Source organism: Pelodiscus sinensis, chromosome 5 (assembly GCF_052426305.1).
Source record: "Pelodiscus sinensis isolate ZL-2025 chromosome 5, ASM5242630v1, whole genome shotgun sequence".
Taxonomy (NCBI): Eukaryota; Metazoa; Chordata; order Testudines; family Trionychidae; genus Pelodiscus; species Pelodiscus sinensis.
The window spans coordinates 135,420,369-135,435,224 of NC_143056.1; the positions used below are offsets into that span (position 1 = coordinate 135,420,369).

A 14,856-nucleotide genomic window follows, 5' to 3' on the forward strand; every position below is an offset into this window, starting at 1 on the left:
CCGCCCCAGAGCCCCGGTAGGCCTGGGCCCCCATCCCGCCCCACAGCCCCGCTAGGCCTGGGCCCCCATCCCGCCCCACAGCCCCGCTAGGCCTGGGCCCCCATCCCGCCCCACAGCCCCGCTAGGCCTGGGCCCCCATCCCGCCCCACAGCCCCGCTAGGCCTGGGCCCCCATCCCGCCCCACAGCCCCGCTAGGCCTGGGCCCCCATCCCGCCCCACAGCCCCGCTAGGCCTGGGCCCCCATCCCGCCCCACAGCCCCGACAGGCCTGGGCCCCCATCCCGCCCCACAGCCCCGCTAGACCTGGGCCCCCATCCCGCCCCACAGCCCCGCTAGGCCTGGGCCCCCATCCCGCCCCAGAGCCCCGGTAGGCCTGGGCCCCCATCCCGCCCCACAGCCCCGCTAGGCCTGGGCCCCCATCCCGCCCCACAGCCCCGCTAGGCCTGGGCCCCCATCCCGCCCCACAGCCCCGCTAGGCCTGGGCCCCCATCCCGCCCCACAGCCCCGCTAGGCCTGGGCCCCCATCCCGCCCCAGAGCCCCGCTAGGCCTGGGCCCCCATCCCGCCCCACAGCCCCGCTAGGCCTGGGCCCCCATCCCGCCCCACAGCCCCGCTAGGCCTGGGCCCCCATCCCGCCCCACAGCCCCGCTAGGCCTGGGCCCCCATCCCGCCCCACAGCCCCGCTAGGCCTGGGCCCCCATCCCGCCCCACAGCCCCGCTAGGCCTGGGCCCCCATCCCGCCCACAGCCCCGCTAGGCCTGGGCCCCCATCCCGCCCCACAGCCCCGCTAGGCCTGGGCCCCCATCCCGCCCCACAGCCCCGACAGGCCAGGCCTAGGCTCCCTATTCCACCCCACAGCCCCGACAGGCCAGGCCTAGGCTCCCTATTCCACCCCACAGCCCCGACAGGCCAGGCCTAGGCTCCCTATTCCACCCCACAGCCCCGACAGGCCAGGCCTGGGCTCCCTATCCCACTCCACAGCCCCGACAGGCCAGGCCTGGGCCCCCATCCCGCCCCACAGCCCCGACAGGCCAGGCCTAGGCTCCCTATTCCACCCCACAGCCCCGACAGGCCAGGCCTAGGCTCCCTATCCCACTCCACAGCCCCGACAGGCCAGGCCTAGGCTCCCTATCCCACTCCACAGCCCCGACAGGCCAGGCCTAGGCTCCCTATTCCACCCCACAGCCCCGACAGGCCAGGCCTAGGCTCCCTATTCCACCCCACAGCCCCGACAGGCCAGGCCTAGGCTCCCTATTCCACCCCACAGCCCCGACAGGCCTGCCCTGGGCTCCCCATCGCTTTGTGAATCAGGCAGTGTGGGGGGGCAGTCGGGGGGGTGCCCTCTGGCCAAGGGGGAGCAGAGGACTGGGGAGGGCAGGCTGTGAGCGAGGAGAAAGGGAGGGGACCCCACGTGTCCAGGGGAGGAGGCCCCCCTCTGTCTGGGGGAAGGGAAGGTGGGGCCCCCGGCATCACGTCCCCCTTTGCCAAGCACGGAGAGGAGCCTTTGGAGGCAGGTTCCGGTGGCGGCACGAGGGCTCCAGCTGCCAGGTGGAGGGGGGACGACAAGGGGGCGAGTCGGCTCCTGCTGCTGGGAATCACCAGGGCTGTGTGGGGAGCGGCTGGCTCACCACCGGGGCCCCCTCCATGGGCAGGACAGTGACAGCCGACGTGGGCGGGGCCGCCGCCGCCGCCAGGGGGCACAGCTCGCCCGTACCTGTGGGGGGGGAGACAGACATCAGAGAGGGGGCAGGACTCCCACAGTCTCCCCAACACATCTGTTAACTCTGGACCCTACTGACAGCACCCAGTCAGCGCTGCCTCCCTGAGCGCACAGACACAGTCAGGCATGCTTGAAGAAACAGGGAAGGAATTGACACCAACTTCTTGGATTTTGGGGTGCCAGGCCCAGCCCCAGCCACCCTGGTTCTCCAGAGACCCTGGGGCGCAGGGCCCAGACACAGCCCCCCCCAGGTCCTCTACAGACCCTGGGGTGCAGGGCCCAGACGCAGCCCCCCCAGGTCCTCTACAGACCCCAGTGAGTAGGGCCCAGACGCAGCCCCCCCCAGCTCCTCTACAGACCCTGGGGCGCAGGGCCCAGACACAGCCCCCCCTAGGTCCTCTACAGACCCTGGGGTGCAGGGCCCAGACGCAGCCCCCCCCAGGTCCTCTACAGACCCTGGGGCGCAGGGCCCAGACACAGCCCCCCCTAGGTCCTCTACAGACCCTGGGGCGCAGGGCCCAGACGCAGCCCCCCCCAGGTCCTCTACAGACCCTGGGGCGCAGGGCCCAGACACAGCCCCCCCTAGGTCCTCTACAGACCCTGGGGCGCAGGGCCCAGACACAGCCCCCCCCAGGTCCTCTACAGACCCTGGGGCGCAGGGCCCAGACGCAGTACCCCCCAGGTCCTCTACAGACCCTGGGGCGCAGGGCCCAGACGCAGCCCCCCCCAGGTCCTCTACAGACCCTGGGGCGCAGGGCCCAGACGCAGCCCCCCCTAGGTCCTCTACAGACCCTGGGGCGCAGGGCCCAGACGCAGCCCCCCCCAGGTCCTCTAAAGACCCTGGGGCGCAGGGCCCAGACACAGCCCCCCCCCAGGTCCTCTACAGACCCTGGGGCGCAGGGCCCAGACACAGCCCCCCCCAGGTCCTCTACAGACCCTGGGGCGCAGGGCCCAGACGCAGCCCCCCCAGGTCCTCTACAGACCCCAGCGAGTAGGGCCCAGACACAGCCCCCCCCAGGTCCTCTACAGACCCTGGGGCGCAGGGCCCAGACACAGCCCCCCCCAGGTCCTCTACAGACCCTGGGGCGCAGGGCCCAGATACAGACCCCCCTAGGTCCTCTACAGACCCCAGCGAGTAGGACCCAGACGCAGCCCCCCCCAGGTCCTCTGCAGACCCCAGCGAGTAGGACCCAGACGCAGCCCCCCCCAGGTCCTCTGCAGACCCCAGCGAGTAGGGCCCAGACGCAGCCCCCCCCAGGTCCTCTAAAGACCCTGGGGCGCAGGGCCCAGACACAGCCCCCCCCCAGGTCCTCTACAGACCCTGGGGCGCAGGGCCCAGACACAGCCCCCCCCAGGTCCTCTACAGACCCTGGGGCGCAGGGCCCAGACGCAGCCCCCCCCAGGTCCTCTACAGACCCCAGCGAGTAGGGCCCAGACACAGCCCCCCCCCAGGTCCTCTACAGACCCTGGGGCGCAGGGCCCAGACACAGCCCCCCCCAGGTCCTCTACAGACCCTGGGGCGCAGGGCCCAGATACAGACCCCCCTAGGTCCTCTACAGACCCCAGCGAGTAGGACCCAGACGCAGCCCCCCCCAGGTCCTCTGCAGACCCCAGCGAGTAGGACCCAGACGCAGCCCCCCCCAGGTCCTCTACAGACCCCAGCGAGTAGGGCCCAGACACAGCCCCCCCCCCAGGTTCTCCATAGACCCCAGCGAGTAGGACCCAGACGCAGCCCCCCCCAGGTCCTCTACAGACCCCAGCGAGTAGGGCCCAGACACAGCCCCCCCAGGTTCTCCATAGACCCCAGCGAGTAGGACCCAGACGCAGCCCCCCCCAGGTCCTCTACAGACCCCAGTGAGTAGGACCCAGACACAGCCCCCCCCAGGTCCTCTACAGAGCCCAGCAAGTAGGGCCCAGACACAGCCCCCCCCAGGTCCTCTACAGACCCCAGCGAGTAGGGCCCAGAACCCCCCCCCCAGGTCCTCTACAGACCCCAGCGAGTAGGGCCCAGACACAGCCCCCCCCCAGGTTCTCCATAGACCCCAGCGAGTAGGGCCCAGACTCAGCCCTCCCCCCAGGTTCTCTAGACCCCCCAGCGCGTAGGGCCCAGACACAGCCCCCCCCCAGGTTCTCCATAGACCCCAGCGAGTAGGGCCCAGACACAGCCCTCCCCCCAGGTTCTCTAGACCCCCCAGCGCGTAGGGCCCAGACACAGCCCCCCCAGGTTCTCCATAGACCCCAGCGAGTAGGGCCCAGACTCAGCCCCCCCGCCAGGTCCTCTACAGACCCCAGTGAGTAGGGCCCAGATGCAGCCCCCCCCCCAGGTTCTCTACAGACCCCAGTGAATAGGGCCCAGATGCAGCCCCCCCCCTCCGGTTCTCTATGGACCCCCCAGCGAGTAGGGCCCAGACACAGCCCCCCCCCCCAGGTTCTCCAGACCCCAGCGAGTAGGGCCCAGACTCAGCCCCCCCGCCAGGTCCTCTACAGACCCCAGCGAGTAGGGCCCAGACACAGCCCCTCCCCCAGGTCCTCTACAGACCCCAGCGAGTAGGGCCCAGACACAGCCCCCCCCCAGGTCCTCTACAGACCCCAGCGAGTAGGGCCCAGAACCCCCCCCCAGGTCCTCTACAGAGCCCAGCGAGTAGGGCCCAGACACAGCCCCCCCCAGGTCCTCTACAGACCCCAGCGAGTAGGGCCCAGACACAGCCCCCCCCAGGTCCTCTACAGACCCCAGCGAGTAGGGCCCAGACACAGCCCCCCCCCAGGTTCTCCATAGACCCCAGCGAGTAGGGCCCAGACACAGCCCCCCCCCAGGTTCTCCATAAACCCCAGCGAGTAGGGCCCAGACACAGCCCCCCCCCAGGTTCTCTATACCCCCCAGCGAGTAGGGCCCAGACACAGCCCCCCCCCCCCAGGTTCTCTATAGACCCCCAGTGAGTAGGGCCCAGACACAGCCCCCCCCCCCCCGGTTCTCTATAGACCCCCAGTGAGTAGGGCCCAGATGCAGCCCCCCCCCTCCGGTTCTCTATAGACCCCCCACCGAGCAGGGCCCAGACACAGCCCCTCCCCCAGGTTCTCCATAGACCCCAGCGAGTAGGGCCCAGACACAGCCCCCCCCCCCAGGTTCTCTACAGACCCCAGTGAATAGGGCCCAGATGCAGCCCCCCCCCTCCGGTTCTCTATAGACCCCCCACCGAGTAGGGCCCAGACTCAGCCCCCCCCCAGGTCCTCTACAGAGCCCAGTGAGTAGGGCCCAGACACAGCCCCCCCCCCCAGGTTCTCCATAGACCCCAGCGAGTAGGGCCCAGACACAGCCCCCCCCAGGTTCTCCATAGACCCCAGCGAGTAGGGCCCAGACACAGCCCCCCCCCCCAGGTTCTCCATAGACCCCAGCGAGTAGGGCCCAGACACAGCCCCCCCCAGGTTCTCCATAGACCCCAGCGAGTAGGGCCCAGACACAGCCCTCCCCCCAGGTTCTCCATAGACCCCAGCGAGTAGGGCCCAGACACAGCCCCCCCCCAGGTTCTCCATAGACCACAGTGAGTAGGGCCCAGACACAGCCCTCCCCCCCAGGTTCTCCATAAACCCCAGCGAGTAGGGCCCAGACACAGCCCCCCCCAGGTTCTCCATAGACCCCACCGAGTAGGGCCCAGACACAGCCCCCCCCCCCCAGGTTCTCCATAGACCCCAGCGAGTAGGGCCCAGACACAGCCCCCCCCCAGGTTCTCCATAGACCCCACCGAGTAGGGCCCAGACACAGCCCCCCCCCCCAGGTTCTCCATAGACCCCAGCGAGTAGGGCCCAGACACAGCCCCCCCCAGGTTCTCCATAGACCCCCAGTGAGTAGGGCCCAGACTCAGCCCCCCCGCCAGGTCCTCTACAGACCCCAGTGAATAGGGCCCAGATGCAGCCCCCCCCCCCTCCGGTTCTCTATGGACCCCCCAGCGAGTAGGGCCCAGACACAGCCCCCCCCCCCCAGGTTCTCCATAGACCCCCAGTGAGTAGGGCCCAGACACAGCCCCCCCAGGTTCTCCATAGACCCCAGCGAGTAGGGCCCAGACACAGCCCCCCCCCCCAGGTTCTCCATAGACCCCAGCGAGTAGGGCCCAGACACAGCCCCCCCCCCCCGGTTCTCCATAGCCCCCAGCGAGTAGGGCCCAGATACAGCTCCCCCCCCCCCCCAGGTTCTCCATAGAACCCAGCGAGTAGAGCCCAGACGCAGCCCCCCCCCCCCGGTTCTCTATAGACCCCCCAGCGAGTAGGCCCCAGACACAGCCCCCCCCCGTTCTCTATAGACCCCAGTGAGTAGGCCCCAGACACAGCCCCCCCCCCGGTTCTCTATAGACCCCAGTGAGTAGGCCCCAGACACAGCCCCCCCCCCCCGGTTCTCTATAGACCCCAGTGAGTAGGGCCCAGACACAGCCCCCCCCGGTTCTCTAGACCCCCCAGCGAGTAGGCCCCAGACACAGCCCCCCCCCCCCCGGTTCTCTATAGATCCCAGTGAGTAGGGCACAGACACAGCCCCCCCCCCGATTCTCTATAGACCCCAGTGAGTAGGGCCCAGACACAGCCCCCCCCCGGTTCTCTACAGACCCCCCAGTGAGTAGGCCCCAGACACAGCCCCCCCGGTTCTCTATAGACCCCCCAGCGAGTAGGGCCCAGACACAGCCCCCCCCCCGGTTCTCCATAGACCACAGTGAGTAGGGCCCAGACACAGCCCCCCCCCGGTTCTCCATAGACCACAGCGAGTAGGGCCCAGAGACAGCCCCCCCCCCCCGGTTCTCCATAGACCCCAGCGAGTAGGGCCCAGACACAGCCCCCCCCCGGTTCTCTAGACCCCCCCAGCCTCTAGACCCCCCAGCGAGTAGGCCCCAGACACAGCCCCCCCCCCCGGTTCTCTATAGATCCCAGTGAGTAGGGCACAGACACAGCCCCCCCCGGTTCTCTATAGATCCCAGTGAGTAGGGCACAGACACAGCCCCCCCCGGTTCTCTATAGACCCCCCAGTGAGTAGGGCCCAGACAAACCCCCCCCTCCGGTTCTCTATAGACCCCCCAGTGAGTAGGGCCCAGACGCAGCCCCCCCCTCCGGTTCTCTATAGACCCCCCAGCGAGTAGGGCCCAGACGCAGCCCCCCCCTCCGGTTCTCTATAGACCCCCCAGTGAGTAGGGCCCAGACACAGCCCCCCCCCAGGTTCTCCATAGACCCCAGCGAGTAGGGCCCAGACACAGCCCCCCCCCCGGTTCTCTATAGATCCCAGTGAGTAGGGCACAGACACAGCCCCCCCCCCGATTCTCTATAGACCCCAGTGAGTAGGGCCCAGACACAGCCCCCCCCCGGTTCTCTACAGACCCCCCAGTGAGTAGGCCCCAGACACAGCCCCCCCGGTTCTCTATAGACCCCCCAGCGAGTAGGGCCCAGACACAGCCCCCCCCCCGGTTCTCCATAGACCACAGTGAGTAGGGCCCAGACACAGCCCCCCCCGGTTCTCTATAGACCCCCCAGTGAGTAGGGCCCAGACAAACCCCCCCCTCCGGTTCTCTATAGACCCCCCAGCGAGTAGGGCCCAGACGCAGCCCCCCCCTCCGGTTCTCTATAGACCCCCCAGCGAGTAGGGCCCAGACGCAGCCCCCCCCTCCGGTTCTCTATAGACCCCCCAGTGAGTAGGGCCCAGACGCAGCCCCCCCCCCCGGTTCTCTATAGACCCCAGTGAGTAGGGCCCAGACACAGCTCCCCCCCCCGGTTCTCTAGACCCCCCAGCGAGTAGGCCCCAGACACAGCCCCCCCCCCCCCCGGTTCTGTATAGTTCCCAGTGAGTAGGGCCCAGACACAGCCCCACCCCGGTTCTCTATAGACCCCAGTGAGTAGGGCCCAGACACAGCCCCCCCGCGGTTCTCTAGACCCCCCAGCGAGTAGGCCCCAGACACAGCCCCCCCCCCCCCCGGTTCTCTATAGACCCCAGTGAGTAGGGCCCAGACACAGCCCCCCCCCCCGGTTCTCTACAGACCCCCCAGTGAGTAGGCCCCAGACACAGCCCCCCCCGGTTCTCCATAGACCACAGTGAGTAGGGCCCAGACACAGCCCCCCCCCGGTTCTCTAGACCCCCCCAGCCTCTAGACCCCCCAGCGAGTAGGCCCCAGACACAGCCCCCCCCCCCCGGTTCTCTATAGACCACAGTGAGTAGGGCCCAGACACAGCCCCTCCCCGGTTCTCTATAGATCCCAGTGAGTAGGGCCCAGACACAGCCCCCCCCCGGTTCTCTAGACCCCCCCAGCCTCTAGACCCCCCAGCGAGTAGGCCCCAGACACAGCCCTCCCCCCCCCGGTTCTCTATAGACCACAGTGAGTAGGGCCCAGACACAGCCCCTCCCCGGTTCTCTATAGATCCCAGTGAGTAGGGCACAGACACAGCCCCCCCCGGTTCTCTATAGACCCCCCAGTGAGTAGGGCCCAGACAAACCCCCCCCTCCGGTTCTCTATAGACCCCCCAGCGAGTAGGGCCCAGACGCAGCCCCCCCCCTCCGGTTCTCTATAGACCCCCCAGTGAGTAGGGCCCAGACAAACCCCCCCCCCCGGTTCTCTATAGACCCCAGTGAGTAGGCCCCAGACACAGCTCCCCCCCCCGGTTCTCTATAGACCCCAGTGAGTAGGGCCCAGACACAGCCCCCCCCCGGTTCTCTAGACCCCCCAGCGAGTAGGCCCCAGACACAGCCCCCCCCCCCCCCCCGGTTCTCTATAGACCCCAGTGAGTAGGGCCCAGGCACAGCCCCCCCGGTTCTCTATAGACCCCCCAGCGAGTAGGGCCCAGACGCAGCCCCCCCGGTTCTCTATAGACCCCCCAGCGAGTAGGGCCCAGACGCAGCCCCCCCCCCCGGTTCTCTATAGACCCCAGCGAGTAGGGCCCAGACACAGCCCCCCCCCGGTTCTCTATAGACCCCCCAGCGAGTAGGGCCCAGACGCAGCCCCCCCCCCGGGTTCTCTACAGACCCCCCCAGCGAGTAGGGCCCAGACGCAGCCCCCCCCTCCGGTTCTCTACAGACCCCCCCAGCGAGTAGGGCCCAGACGCAGCCCCCCCCTCCGGTTCTCTACAGACCCCCCCAGCGAGTAGGGCCCAGACGCAGCCCCCCCCTCCGGTTCTCTACAGACCCCCCCAGCGAGTAGGGCCCAGACGCAGCCCCCCCCTCCGGTTCTCTACAGACCCCCCCAGCGAGTAGGGCCCAGACGCAGCCCCCCCCTCCGGTTCTCTACAGACCCCCCCAGCGAGTAGGGCCCAGACGCAGCCCCCCCCTCCGGTTCTCTATAGACCCCCCCAGCGAGTAGGGCCCAGACGCAGCCCCCCCCTCCGGTTCTCTATAGACCCCCCAGGGAGTAGGACCGAGACGCAGCCCCCCCGGTTCTCTATAGACCCCCCCAGCGAGTAGGGCCCAGACGCAGCCCCCCCCCCCTCCGGTTCTCTATAGACCCCCCAGTGAGTAGGGCCGAGACGCAGCCCCCCCTGTTCTCTATAGACCCCCCCAGCGAGTAGGGCCCAGACGCAGCCCCCCCCTCCGGTTCTCTATAGACCCCCCAGTGAGTAGGGCCCAGACGCAGCCCCCCCCTCCGGTTCTCTATAGACCCCCCAGTGAGTAGGGCCGAGACGCAGCCCCCCCTGTTCTCTATAGACCCCCCCAGCGAGTAGGGCCCAGACGCAGCCCCCCCCTCCGGTTCTCTATAGACCCCCCAGTGAGTAGGGCCGAGACGCAGCCCCCCGGTTCTCTATAGACCCCCCCAGCGAGTAGGGCCCAGACGCAGCCCCCCCCCTCCGGTTCTCTATAGACCCTGGGGTGCAGGGCAAGGATGGAGCTGTCCCTAGACACAATGGTTCTCTTGCTACCAAGTGGGGATTTTGTTTCCTGTGATTTCTACCGTCCTGTAGTAACCCCACATGTGCCTCAGTTTCCCTGGGCACTGCATCAAGTGAGAGGGGGATAGTAGCTTGCCCCATGAACACAGTGGAGCCAGAGGCATAACTAAATGACACCTTTTGCCTGCAAGCAGGGCAAGGCCAGGAGACAAGGCTGTCTGGGGGGCTGGGAGGGAATGCTGAGTGTGGGTCGGTGCTCCCTGCTGGCTGGGAGCCCCTCTGGCTGCGGGTGGGGGCAGTGCCCAGGGGCTCCCCACACTGGGCGACACTGGTGGCAGCGGTGGGATGGGCTGCCCCTCGTGGACGGAGCATGGGGCAGTAAGTGACTGGGGGCAGGAGAAAGAAGGGGCAATGCGAAGGCCAGTGGGGAGGGGTTCCAGGACGTGGCGGGCGCCACGGCTTACCCCGAGAGCGTGGTCACACCTGAGGGGGGGTTCCCCGTGGGGACGGCGGAGGGGGGAGGCTGGCTCACGGAAGGGGTTCTCCCTGGGAATCCCGGGCCCCTTGGGTGGGGGACGTGACCGACACCCGTCTCCGTAAGCGGCACGTTGGCGAGCGGTGCCGGGGAGGGCGGGAACTGGAGGACGATGGCGGCCCCAGGGAGTCGGCCCCCGTCCCTGCTGCGCGGAGGCTGCTCCGGGGGTCGTGTTCAGGGCCCCCCAGGTCACAGCCGAAGCTCTTCCCCAGGCCCCGGCTGAGGGGACCCTGCTCGGTTCGCTCTCGGGGGGGATTGTGGGGACTTTATTCCTGGCTGCTCGCCTGTGCCCGCAGCACTCCACGATTTCCAGCTGCCTGCGAGTTCTACTGGCCTGTGTGTGCCTCAGTTTCCCTGGACACTGCCCCATATCTAGATCTGGAAGGAGGGGGAAGGTACAGCCCATGGGCGGGGAGCTGGTGCTGCTGCTCCAGGCCTGCGCCCCTCTCCCTGTGGGGCTGGAGGGCCAGGGCTGGGGCTGGTTCCCTGCTGTGGGGTGAGGTTGGGGGGAAGCCCCAAGCCTCAGGGGCAAGAGCTGGGCAAGCCGGGACAGACCTGGCCCCCAGGCTCTGCCAGGCAGAGGGAGAAAGGGGCTCTGGGCACTGCAGCTTCCCCTCCACCTCCCCAGGCCAGGGGGCGCTTCCCATTGGCTGGAATCGGGGCCATGCTCCCCCCCCAGCCGGCTCCTGCCCCCAGCCCGCTCCCCCCCAGCCCGCTCCTGCACTCCCCACAGCCCGCTCCCCCCCAGCCCGCTCCTGCACTCCCCACAGCCCGCTCCCCCCCAGCCCGCTCCTGCACTCCCCACAGCCCGCTCCCACCCAGCCCGCTCCTGCACTCCCCACAGCCCGCTCCCCCCCAGCGCGCTCCTGCACTCCCCACAGACCGCTCCCACCCCCAGCCCGCTCCTGCACTCCCCACAGCCCGCTCCCCCCCAGCCCGCTCCTGCACTCCCCACAGCCCGCTCCCCCCCAGCGCGCTCCTGCACTCCCCACAGACCGCTCCCACCCCCAGCCCGCTCCTGCACTCCCCACAGCCCGCTCCCCCCCAGCCCGCTCCTGCACTCCCCACAGCCCGCTCCCCCCCAGCGCGCTCCTGCACTCCCCACAGCCCGCTCCCCCCCAGCCCGCTCCTGCACTCCCCACAGCCCGCTCCCCCCCAGCGCGCTCCTGCACTCCCCCCAGCCCGCTCCCCCCCAGCCCGCTCCTGCACTCCCCACAGACCGCTCCCACCCAGCCCGCTCCTGCACTCCCCACAGACCGCTCCCACCCAGCCCGCTCCTGCACTCCCCACAGACCGCTCCCCCCCAGCCCGCTCCTGCACTCCCCACAGACCGCTCCCACCCAGCCCGCTCCTGCACTCCCCACAGCCCGCTCCCCCCCAGCCCGCTCCTGCACTCCCCACAGCCCGCTCCCCCCCAGCCCGCTTCTGCACTCCCCACAGCCCGCTCCCCCCCAGCCCGCTCCTGCACTCCCCACAGCCCGCTCCCCCCCAGCCCGCTCCTGCACTCCCCACAGCCCGCTCCCCCCCAGCCCGCTCCTGCACTCCCCACAGCCCGCTCCCCCCCAGCCCGCTCCTGCACTCCCCACAGCCCGCTCCCCCCCAGCCCGCTCCTGCACTCCCCACAGCCCGCTCCCCCCCAGCCCGCTCCTGCACTCCCCACAGCCCGCTCCCCCCCAGCCCGCTCCTGCACTCCCCACAGCCCGCTCCCCCCCAGCCCGCTCCTGCACTCCCCACAGACCGCTCCCACCCCCAGCCCGCTTCTGCACACCCCACAGCCCGCTCCCCCCCAGCCCGCTCCTGCACTCCCCACAGCCCGCTCCCCCCCAGCCCGCTCCTGCACTCCCCACAGCCCGCTCCCCCCCAGCCCGCTCCTGCACTCCCCACAGCCCGCTCCCCCCCAGCCCGCTCCTGCACTCCCCACAGCCCGCTCCCACCCAGCCCGCTCCTGCACTCCCCACAGCCCGCTCCCCCCCAGCCCACTTCTGCACTCCCCACAGCCCGCTCCCCCCCAGCCCGCTCCTGCACTCCCCACAGCCCGCTCCCCCCCAGCCCGCTCCTGCACTCCCCACAGCCCGCTCCCCCCCAGCCCGCTCCTGCACTCCCCACAGCCCGCTCCCCCCCAGCCCGCTCCTGCACTCCCCACAGCCCGCTCCCACCCCCAGCCCGCTTCTGCACTCCCCACAGCCTGCTCCCCCCCAGCCCGCTCCTGCACTCCCCACAGCCCGCTCCCCCCCAGCCCGCTCCTGCACTCCCCACAGCCTGCTCCCCCCCAGCCCGCTCCTGCACTCCCCACAGACCGCTCCCACCCCCAGCCCGCTTCTGCACTCCCCACAGCCTGCTCCCCCCCAGCCCGCTCCTGCACTCCCCACAGCCCGCTCCCCCCCAGCCCGCTCCTGCACTCCCCACAGCCCGCTCCCCCCCAGCCCGCTCCTGCACTCCCCACAGCCCGCTCCCACCCCCAGCCCACTCCCGGCCCCAGCCCGCTCCCACCCCCAGCCCGCTCCTGCACTCCCCACAGCCCGTTCCCACCCCCAGCCCACTCCCACCCCCAGCCCGCTCCTGCACTCCCCACAGACCGCTCCCACCCCCAGCCCACTCCCACCCCCAGCCCGCTCCTGCACTCCCCACAGACCGCTCCCACCCCCAGCCCGCTTCTGCACTCCCCACAGCCTGCTCCCCCCCAGCCCGCTCCTGCACTCCCCACAGCCCGCTCTCCCCCAGCCCGCTCCTGCACTCCCCACAGCCCGCTCCCACCCCCAGCCCGCTCCCCCCCAGCCCGCTCATGCACTCCCCACAGCCCGCTCCCACCCCCAGCCCGCTCATGCACTCCCCACAGTCCGCTCCTCCCCAGCCCGCTCCTGCACTCCCCACAGCCCGCTCCCACCCCCAGCCCACTCCCGGCCCCAGCCCGCTCCCGCCCCCAGCCCGCTCCCGCCCCCAGCCCGCTCCTGCACTCCCCACAGCCCGCTCCCACCCCCAGCCCGCTCCCGCCCCCAGCCCGCTCCTGCCCCCAGCCCGCTCCCCCCCAGCCTGCTCCTGCACTCCCCACAGCCCGCTCCCACCCCCAGCCCGCTCCTGTACACCCACCCAGCCCTCCTACCCCCAGCCTGCTCCTGCACGGCCCCCAACCATAGTATTCTTCACTTGCCCACTCCTGCACCCTACCTCCCACTCCCCACTGGCCTACACTAGGGGATAAGGTCACATTAAGATATGCAGCTTCAGTTGCATTAGTTATGTAGCTTAAGTGGAAGTATCCCGCACTGCAGGAGGGCGCCCTCCCCTCGGCTCCCTCACGCCTCGCAGGAGCACGACTCCCAGCACTGACGCGAGCGCCCCTCACTTCCACGTGGCACGGCGTCACTGGAACGCCGCGAGAGCAGCTGCGGCTCCGTCCGTCTGCTCTGTCGTGTGGGCCCAGCGCTCCCACCTCTGCCTCCCGCCTAGAGCCTGTGTGCCCCCTCCCACCCAGAGCCACCCCCCCACCTGCACCCCGCCTCCTGTCCAGAGCCGCCCCCTGCCCACGTCCGCACCCGCCTCCAGTCCAGAGCCGCCCCCTGCCCACGTCCGCACCCGCCTCCTGCCCAGAGCCGCCCCCTGCCCACGTCCGCACCCGCCTCCTGCCCAGAGCCGCCCCCTGCCCACGTCCGCACCCGCCTCCTGTCCAGAGCCGCCCCCTGCCCACGTCCGCACCCGCCTCCAGTCCAGAGCCGCCCCCTGCCCACGTCCGTACCCGCCTCCTGCCCAGAGCCGCCCCCTGCCCACGTCCGCACCCGCCTCCAGTCCAGAGCCGCCCCCTGCCCACGTCCGTACCCGCCTCCTGCCCAGAGCCGCCCCCTGCCCACGTCCGCACCCGCCTCCAGTCCAGAGCCGCCCCCTGCCCACGTCCGTACCCGCCTCCTGCCCAGAGCCGCCCCCTGCCCACGTCCGCACCCGCCTCCAGTCCAGAGCCGCCCCCTGCCCACGTCCGCACCCGCCTCCTGCCCAGAGCCGCCCCCTGCCCACGTCCGCACCCGCCTCCAGTCCAGAGCCGCCCCCTGCCCACGTCCGTACCCGCCTCCTGCCCAGAGCCGCCCCCTGCCCACGTCCGCACCCGCCTCCAGTCCAGAGCCGCCCCCTGCCCACGTCCGTACCCGCCTCCTGCCCAGAGCCGCCCCCTGCCCACATCCGCACCCGCCTCCAGCCCAGAGCCGCCCCCTGCCCACGTCCGCACCCGCCTCCTGTCCAGAGCCGCCCCCTGCCCACGTCCGTACCCGCCTCCTGCCCAGAGCCGCCCCCTGCCCACATCCGCACCCGCCTCCAGCCCAGAGCCGCCCCCTGCCCACGTCCGCACCCGCCTCCTGTCCAGAGCCGCCCCCTGCCCACGTCCGTACCCGCCTCCTGCCCAGAGCCGCCCCCTGCCCACGTCCGCACCCGCCTCCAGTCCAGAGCCGCCCCCTGCCCACGTCCGTACCCGCCTCCTGCCCAGAGCCGCCCCCTGCCCACGTCCGCACCCGCCTCCAGCCCAGAGCCGCCCCCTGCCCACGTCCGCACCCGCCTCCTGTCCAGAGCCGCCCCCTGCCCACATCCGCACCCGCCTCCTGCCCAGAGCCGCCCCCTGCCCACGTCCGCACCCGCCTCCAGTCCAGAGCCGCCCCCTGCCCACGTCCGCACCCGCCTCCAGTCCAGAGCCGCCCCCTGCCCACGTCCGTACCCGCCTCCAGTCCAGAGCCGCCCCCTGCCCACGTCCGTACCCGCCTCCTGCCCAGAGCCGCCCCCTGC

General features: G+C 70.9%; 1 protein-coding gene across 3 annotated transcripts in view; it reads right to left on the bottom strand.

The window, feature by feature from the left end:
- Positions 1–1,003: 1,003 nt before the first annotated feature.
- MAZ (MYC associated zinc finger protein) overlaps positions 1,004–14,856 on the bottom strand; it is a 35,621-nt gene continuing 21,768 nt past the window's right edge. For 2 of the 3 annotated variants that reach the window (XM_089779073.1, XM_089779072.1), the window contains exon 7: positions 1,004–1,712. Coding sequence is in view for 1 of the 3 variants with exons in the window: in XM_089779074.1 (XP_089635200.1) it covers positions 1,594–1,712 (119 nt within the window). In the remaining 2 variants the exon portion in view is untranslated. The remainder of the gene's footprint in view (positions 1,713–14,856) is intronic. The other variant, XM_089779074.1, reaches the window with a different exon arrangement.